At 41.9% G+C, this 8824-nt stretch overlaps 1 protein-coding gene across 1 annotated transcript; it reads right to left on the bottom strand.

Moving 5' to 3' along the window:
- Nucleotides 1-3019: 3019 nt before the first annotated feature.
- NHLRC1 (NHL repeat containing E3 ubiquitin protein ligase 1) lies at nt 3020-8816 on the bottom strand (the record flags this gene model as incomplete). The annotated part of the gene is made up of 1 exon (XM_009637903.2): nt 3020-8816. A coding segment is annotated over one exon (816 nt), but the record flags the coding sequence as incomplete, so codon positions are not given.
- Between the last annotated feature and the right edge of the window lie 8 nt (nt 8817-8824).

The following is an 8824-nucleotide window of genomic DNA, read 5'->3' as shown; positions in this document are numbered from 1 at the left end:
CTGAAATGAAACAAAAAGTGGCTAAGTACCCTGCAACCATAGAAATCCTTTCACATAGTCTTCTTGGGACCTAGGACCTATAGTGAGTCTCTATCACAATGAAAACATCACAACATTCCTAAATGGTTGGCTAAGACCAACAACCTTCTCTTCAGGATCTGCAAGAGCAGTTCAGGTGTAAGGTCTCCACTGATGCCAGTCCAGAGCAAGTCTTGACCCACGTTACTGGTTACTGAGCAACTGCACGTCCCAAAAGGGAGGTGCTGTACTGATCCACTTAGTCTGATGGACTCTTAGGAACCAGGCAAGGGTTCAGTGTGTTACAAAGAAATAAATAAGAAAAGTTAAACAATTACATTAAATTTGTTTCACAAGATTTCTGATGTTGAAAGAAAATCATAGTTAGTTACAATATATTCTAAACATGAGCAGGGCTTTCAGCATGTAAAAAAAAAAAACAACCGAAGCAGCATTCCCAGAAATTGTCATAATAAACTCTGTTGCAAAGACTTCTCCAGGGCAGGCCTCTGCGCTAGCCTGAATCCACCTGACTTCAAGCCTAGTCCTGCAGCGTTTATTTATGTGGACAATTCCATTTGCAGTACTCATGACTGCACAGATAAACTATTTATGACAGAGCAAGCCTCAACTCAAACAAGTCACTTCAAGGAAAAATAAGAATAGAAAAAGACTAATAGATGTATTTGAAATATTTCTGGCTCCATAATATCACGCTGTAAGTTGAGCAGAAGTTGGTGCAGAACTCACTGAAGAGCCCTATTCCCTACCTAATTAAGGACAATGACAAATAAGGGAGGCCAGGCACATCCTTTTCATATGAAGATTATAAATTTTTAAGACAATCTGTCTGATTCTTTTTGATAGATTTCTTATAAAGCACATCTTTAGTGACATTACATTTCTTCTCATGTTAGCTCCTTAGTCTGCGATAGTAAAAGACACAATTGTTCTTTGTTTCTTACTTTCAATACAGGTCAGTAGTTACTAAATACTGGTTAATACCAGTTAAATTCCATAGTCCATGTTATTCAGGAAATCAAGCTAAGCAAGCATTAATACTTTCATATGGGTTTTACCTTTTATCTATATACATTTGGAACAAAAACCAGTAAATTAGTTACCTCTTGTGATTATGTAGGTGTGATACTTCTTTCAAGATCATCTTTGTATTAGAAATTTTAAAAGCAAGCTTTGATAAAGGACTGTTGGGTTTTTTTTTTTACATCCTCACAGTTTTCTCAAAATAAATTCTTTAATTTTCCCAGCTATAATTTTATCTCTCTAACCCCATATCCTGCTTAAAATTGCCTCCCCTTTATTCATTACAAAGCATATAACCATATTTAGAGTATTTTAAATGGTTTGCGGAATCTTCTGACTGGCAGTATTTATTTTCCTGATTTAAAACACCAGTATATTTCACGAAGGCAGAATTTGTTCTCACCTCAACTCACTGCCCATATAGTGCTCACCTGTGACCAAAGAACAAAACTCGCCTACGTTAAAAGGGATCTTTAGAAAAATGCTATATATGTATTTATTCATTATAGGGAGCATACTTCCCTAAAATGCTTAGTTTGCTCCAAATCTTCATTTCCCACAGATTTTTGCTACAAATACAGAGCTGAAAGTAACAGATAGCTCTCCTAAGGATTACCATCTGAAAAGTGCCTAATTGTAGCTGGGAAATCTGTTCAAATGTAGGTTATTCCCCTGCCAGAGGTCAATACTAATCAAGAGGCGCTGCTCCTTATCGTCTTGTCTATTTTCCAGGCTGAAATGCTTCACCTCTTAGGAATGCATTCCCTTTACTGGAACGATGGGCGTGCTCTGTGCTATGACTTGGTGGAGTTTGCTCTCTGCTTAAGCTAGGGACACCTTTAATTAATTTTTTCTCCTTTTCAGAGTCGTTCTCTTCTCCTTTCTATCCTCAATATAAAATAAGGAACCTGATCACTGCAGTGGGGCTTCACAGCAGTACACCTCCTTACAGAGCATTTCAAAATGCTGAAACAGTGCACCTTTGTGGAGCACACTGGAAGCAATTATCTAGGAATACATTGTGGTTTAGAAAAGTATTCATTTCCATGATTTGTAGGAAACACCAAAGGAATTAGTAACAAGAAGATCATCAGCAAAATGTCAAAACTTCTTCCAAAATCCGGAAGGCAACTCCCAGACAAGAGGATAATTAAACACAGACTCTCCCTGCTTTATTAAGGCACCAGCCTTGTAATGGGAAGTCTGAGATCTAGTCTCAAGGTTGCCAAAGGCTTCCCTTGATTCTCAGCCCTCCTGCCTGCAGCTGCAGGGCCAGGACATTTGTATCATGTTTGCCTGAAAGAGAGGTTGAAGCGGCAAGTTCAAAAATATCTGTAAATCTCTTGGAAAGCAGCAGTGAGAAAAAAAGGCATAAGTGCAATGCGTCATCTGCTCACCGAGAACCTCACCAGTATTAGATAGCTTTGAAGCTGTCTGGGAGAATCAGACAGGTTATACTAAGGAAGCACTCTAGAGAAAGCCTGGATGTTTATGTAAGAGTATCAAATATAAACATATTATTAGCACATTTAGATAATGAAGTTGAAAATATAATGTGGAATGGAGGCACGGTCAATGCCTGCTTTGATGGAAAAGCACAGAGCTGGTAAGTATTCATAGAATCATAAAATGTTTAGGGTTGGAAGGGACCTTTAGAGTTCATCTAGCCCAACCCCCCCTACAGTGAGCAGGGACATCTTCAACTGGATCAGGTTGCTCAGAGCCCCGTCCAGCCTGGCCTTGAATGTTTCCAGGGATGGGGCCTCCACTGCCTCTCTGGGCAACCCACTCCAGTGTTTCACAATCCTCATTGTAAAAAATTTCTTCCTTTTACCTAGCGTAAACCTACCCTGTTTTAGTTTAAAGCCATTACCCCTTGCCCTGTCACAGCCAGCCCTGCTAAAAAAGATTGTCCCCATTTTTCCTATAGGCCCCCTTTAAGTACTGAAAAGCCGCAATCAGGTCTCCCCACAGCCTTCTCTTCTCCAGGCCTTCCCCCTGGACTGGTGTATGACCCACAGCAGTACACAGCAAAGGGAAAAATGCTGGGTGGGTCTTTGGTTTAATGTATTTTAAGTTTAAAGATTTCACATATTTTGTACATTTGGAATTTTTATATACAGGTAATGATAGTACTTCTCCGTTGCATTCAGTAGTATAAAGGGTTTACTGAAGAGGAATCAAGCAGACAGTACATGTTCTCAGCTCACCTCCAGTGGGGCTGAGCCAACCTTCTGCCGGCAATGGTTGGGCATTATTTCAGGTCTGCCTGGTCTGTTCCTCTTTACAGTCAGTGACTGCGTATGTGACATGATAAATTTTGAATTCTTTCGTCAATTTCAAACTCTGTACAGACCTATTTCAGATTGTAATCTCTACTTTGTTTCCAGAGCCTCACTTGAGCCTCCGTGCTGGCTCTGCAGCCTTCACATCAAGTTAAAACAAGTAGGCGAGGTTGGGAGAAAGCCCCCCCTGTTGCTGGGAGCTACACATTCCACCTGGAAGATCCTCTGTTCAGATGGAAGCACTTTTGGATGCAGCTGGCCAAACGCAAGAAAGCCTGCTGCATCAGATGAGCTGGCAACTCAAAAGACCTATTGCTGGGGCTGCATAGGGCCAATCGAGAAATTGCATGAGAGACCCAACAAGGTTACAAAAGGCAATCTCTTACGAGTCATTTCCCACCAGACCTTTCTAGAGTAGGACAGCGAATTCTATACAGAGGCTTCTGGTGTACTTACAGGGGAACTGAAGGTAAGGAGGGGAGAAAATCCTCTTATCAGTAAATTTAAACACAGGGGCTAGGCCTCCGGTGCTTGCTGCTTTCTGAATGATCTGTCACTTCTCCCAAGACGTCTGAATGAAGTGTGAGGTTTAGAACTCATTTTGCAAAATCTGTGTGGTTTTGCTTTAGTTAGATTGCACTCCTGTGGAGGCAAGCTGTGACTCCCAGGTGACTTGTAAACTATAAGGATGGGCCTCTGAGAAGAGTCAGAAAAAAAACCCCAAACATTGTAGAGAAAGAAATGAAGGCAAATTCCTCCTGTGCAGTGTGCAACAGCACCATAACCCATGGTCCCAGGGGAGAAAGCTGCTTTTTGACCTCTGTTAACCCTTACAGAAAGGAAAGGCCTCCTGTATTCAAGGCCATCATTTTGATGGACCCTGCTCTATAAAACTCCTGGTGGTTTGGGGGCTGGACATTACAGGAGGTCCCCTCTTCACCTGAAATCAGTCCACGTTAAAAAAAATGCCATGGTGGTGTTACATCCACACTTTGTGAAAATATAAACATCAAACTGATCTGCACAGCAATGTGACTGGACGGAACGGACTATGGCCACAATTAAGTAAATTTTACCTGTTCTGTATTTCTTTCTTCTTTTTATTCATCAATCTGAAAAATCAATTATATTCTTCATCTAAAATTATTTTGTTCACAAGCAAAACAAAAAATATGTATGTTACAGGACACAATATCAATACTCATTTCTGAAACTCCCCTGCCTCCTTTTCTCCTAAACACTGTAAACATACCCTGGTATATTTATATGCAATCACAGCAACCTGAGATCAGTGCTTAAAAATAAACCAAATAGGAACTGCAGTGTGTGTGTGTGCACAACGAACGCACCAATCTATAGCAGGGGCTGAAGAGATGACATTAGGGGAATATTGTCCATTGTGTTTGTTTGGGTTTAATCCAGATTGTTAAAGCTTGACATGCAGAGGGTTATGCAACGTTTTAGTTTAGGTTTGTTTTTTTTTTTTTAATAAATGCAACGGTACTCATCACTGAGGTGACTAGACTGAGTCGCCTTGTTGCATTCTAGATGAAATGGCCAGCGCTCTTTTCCAAGGGTAAGCACACATCTAGCTATCCCCATTTTGAGGTACCCAGTCAGACCCCAAAAGCATCACCAACCTGGTTGTAGGTGCCCCTTACCCTTTGCCATCCCTCTCTCAGAACCCAAGTTTTTGATCTGCTGAATTCTGTGACTACGCTGCAACAGATTCACAGATGGATAGGAGCAGTACATGTCCCCCGGGCCTTTGAAAAGCAGATGGAATTAAGGTATCATCCTGAAGGCAACGGATATCTACAGTAGCTATAGGGGAAATGTGCATATATGCATAAAGGAAGAGGCGAGAGTAAGTAAAAACGTCAAAGGCTTTTTAGTTTGTTATCAGCATATTGGTGCATCTCTGTCTCCCATTACCTCTTCAATTCCCTTGTGTGACAAAAAAAAGATTTCAGGTTTACTGCTGCATTTTCCCTTACACGCTGAAGAACTCAGGATTTTTAATTAGTGGTTTTATACAGTTCTTTATGGCTTCTCAATTTAGGCACCTGCATCAAATGAATTAAGACAGAATGTAATGGTTTCTTTGATGCAGTGTTGTACAATGCTAAGCACCAAGCTTACAGCAAAAGGAAAACAGCTGCATCACTCACAGAAAAAGTCCAGATGTGTTTTGCAGTAGGTAAAACAGAGACTGCAGGAGATGGCACACAGCAAACTAGATAAAATAAAGGCACAGGGTTTATTTTGGTTACAAACCCAAACATCAAGTGCTTTCTAGTCACATACCAAAGGAGATAGGAGCAGAATGGGCAACAATGGGAGGTTTTGTGGATTTTTAAACAGCATGAGTCAAATACTTAAAAATCAGCATTTCAGCTGCTGGAAAGTTGCCTACATGGCAGTAGGCGCTAGAAAATTTGCCCATCCGTGAGCTCAGTAGCAAAAACAAGCTCCTGGTGCACACAGAGTTTTGAGAAGATGAAAGCTCACAGTCCACGGTTCAGAGGAAGGGTCCAGGTCCCACAAGTGCTATTGTGATAAACTATTAATTATGTATGAATACAGCATTGATGGTATTGCATTGCATTGTGAAACACAGCAGGTCCCCGAAGGAAGTACTACCTAGTTGTTTTTATATCCCTCAGAGACAGACTTCTCCTTGACACCTAGAAAGGAATATATAATCCAGGGGGGCTGCTTCTCTGAGTAAATTTCCTTCCTGACCCCTCAAGAGGGCTCCTGCTCAGGGCCATACACCTCCTCTTGCAGAACAGCCAAGGAGTATTTCTGGTCCTACCAAAGGCTACACACGTACTGTGTGGCCTCACAGTAGAGAAGGCTGGAAAAGACCACATGTGCAGGTCCATACATTTTTCAATAGTAAAAAATGACCCTACAGCAACTTTAGCAGGCTTTCTCCAAATAAAAAAAGAAACCATTTACAGGGCAAATAGAACAGAGAAATTGGATTGTAACAGAGAAGCCCACGATAAAAAGACATGAGTTTTCACTAAATTATTCAATATAGGAGTAAGCAAATCACAGTTTAGTGGCAGGTCACTGTTCAATTAACCTTTACAAACAGCTGCATTTAATAATTTGTTTTGTTTAGATAAATGTTAACATAATACAGATTAATAACTTGTCTGAATTACAGGGCTAAAACTGCTCCAGTTCAAAGTAAGCATTTGGTAAATCACTGGTGCAGCAACACATCCAGTTATTAAATGCCCTAAAGTCAGACCAAAAGCCAGATTAAAAATTTACTGACAGAAAAATCGCCTGTGAATTTCAAATTATGATAGTTAATATTCATTATTTCAGTGACTAAATCAAAGAAATGACCCCAAAAGTTTTATACCATTTTAACCTACTCTTCTCTACCTCAGATAATGCTTACCTTTGTATCTAACTTCCTTTTAATGGTGAACCGCCTAAATGATTACTTTAGCAGCAGGTAAACGTCTAAAAATGCAGCAGTGACTTCTAATAAATAAAGAGGTTAAATCCTCTCAGAATAATTCAGATATACATTAATTTTCACCATGCAATAAGGCAACAGAACTGGTCTCCACAGTGAAACTTTTCAAGGAAATATAAACTGGAGTAAACCTGCTGTATATTCACAATCAAAAAACCTCATTTGGAAGCTAGGAAAAAAATGAGGCTTATGTCCCCCTTTCTCTATTACTTCTCACCAACATTCAATTTTCAGCTGAATCTTAGGAGTTTGGGGCACAAAAATACCACATTAATGGCAAGACAGGCAGCATTGGCAACCTCCCAAGCGTAGCTGTGCTAGCAGCACAGCCATCTCAAGTGCATATATGCAGAAGTATTTGTGGTCTAAATGCAAATACTTCAAGGGGCTTTTTAGGGAAAGCTGCTCATGCTGGTAACCACACACCAAATTATCTCTAGGTAAAGACACAGACTTGTGCATTATACAGGAAGACCAAGTGCTCCAGTACAACACTGATAAAGGTGGGAATAAGCTAGTACAGAGAAGAGCGATCCCAGAAGTGCGTTTCCCTGGTATGGAAAAAATAGGCTTTGAGCATCAATTCACGTTAACTCACTAATCAGCGGTAGCTCCTCCATCATGACGATCTTAGCTGGATCTGAGCTGAAGCTTCCATTTCTCCTACCATTTTGTCAAGCCAATCTCCCTTCTTGCACAGAAATCCTGGAAACAGAAACCACTCTGTCACTTTCATGAGTGTAGCTATGCTTAGGGAAGAATAATGAAAACTTGGTGCTGGGAAACATAAACCAAGGATGCATCACTTTCTCTCCCAGGTCCCGGTCTTTGATTACTCCACTCCAAATGTTATTTGCCAAAAAGTACCAAAAAAATTTGGTTGTCAAGGTATGGAGTAGTTTTAGAACACCAAATTATTTGTTTAGTTGATTCATTGTTGACTACGGCCTGCAACTGCCAGTTCTTCTCCCATGGGTAGGCAAGACATTCGATGTAAGTTTTGCAGGAAGCACAGCATGTCAGTCAAAGAGGGCAATTTCACTTAAAAGCCCAGAAAATGCCTCCTCCCTACACACCTACTAACGCCAGAATTTTGCTTGCTTTACGGCCAAAAGCGGCTTGAACCTACAGCAGTCGGCATCTAAACCCATTCAGGTGGAGCTATATATTTTTATTGAATGATCACCGCTGTCTAGAACGACGAGGGAATTGTTTGCCATGTAAGTCAGTCCTACGGGATACGAAAGCCCGTGGCTAATTAGAGGGTTAAAGATGGGAAACTCCTCACGTTTCCCCAAGCATATTACTGCTTGGCTACAGACATCCGTTACTATAACGCGGCCCTCTTTGTCAAAAGCCACGGCTGTAGTATATATTTTAGAGGGAAAAACGAGGTTCAGACCAAAGCTATCCATCTGGCCAATGAGATCCATCTCTGCACTGAATATCTTCACTCGGGTGCTGCTGTTGTTCGGTCCTTGAGCTTTCAGGTGCTCTATTACCACGATAGCACCCGAGGTCTGGGAGACTGCAACCCCTCTTGGGCTGATGAGCTGAGATCGGATCATCTGACACTTCTTTAATTTCCCCTTCTTGAAGTCGGCCGTCAAGCGGTAGAGAGCACCTGCCTCCGAGTCAGTCAGGATTACTTCACTCTCCGGGGTGGCATCCAAGCCCCAGGGCAAACAGAAGCTTTCCCGGACAGCCAGGACCCCCCTTCCCTCAAAATCAAAGGCCTTCACAGAGCGGTCCCCGCCATCAGTAACCACCACGTGCCCGTCCGACGTGACTGTCACATCAAGCGGGTACTTGATATCGTTGCCCGCGTCCCCCCGCTCCCCGAACCGCTGCAGGCAGGATCCATTGGGCCCAAAGACGTGGATCCTCTTCTTGCCATCGTGTGCCACCACCAGACGCCCCGACCTCCTGCAGGCCGCCACCCCGGTGGGGTTGACCAGCGACCCCCAGCCCCCCA

Source organism: Egretta garzetta, unplaced genomic scaffold (genome assembly GCF_000687185.1).
Source record: "Egretta garzetta isolate BGI_Z169 unplaced genomic scaffold, ASM68718v1 scaffold14, whole genome shotgun sequence".
NCBI classification, from domain to species: domain Eukaryota; kingdom Metazoa; phylum Chordata; class Aves; order Pelecaniformes; family Ardeidae; genus Egretta; species Egretta garzetta.
Note: the sequence above shows the minus strand (reverse complement) of the source record. Positions and strands in the feature narration are given on the sequence as shown.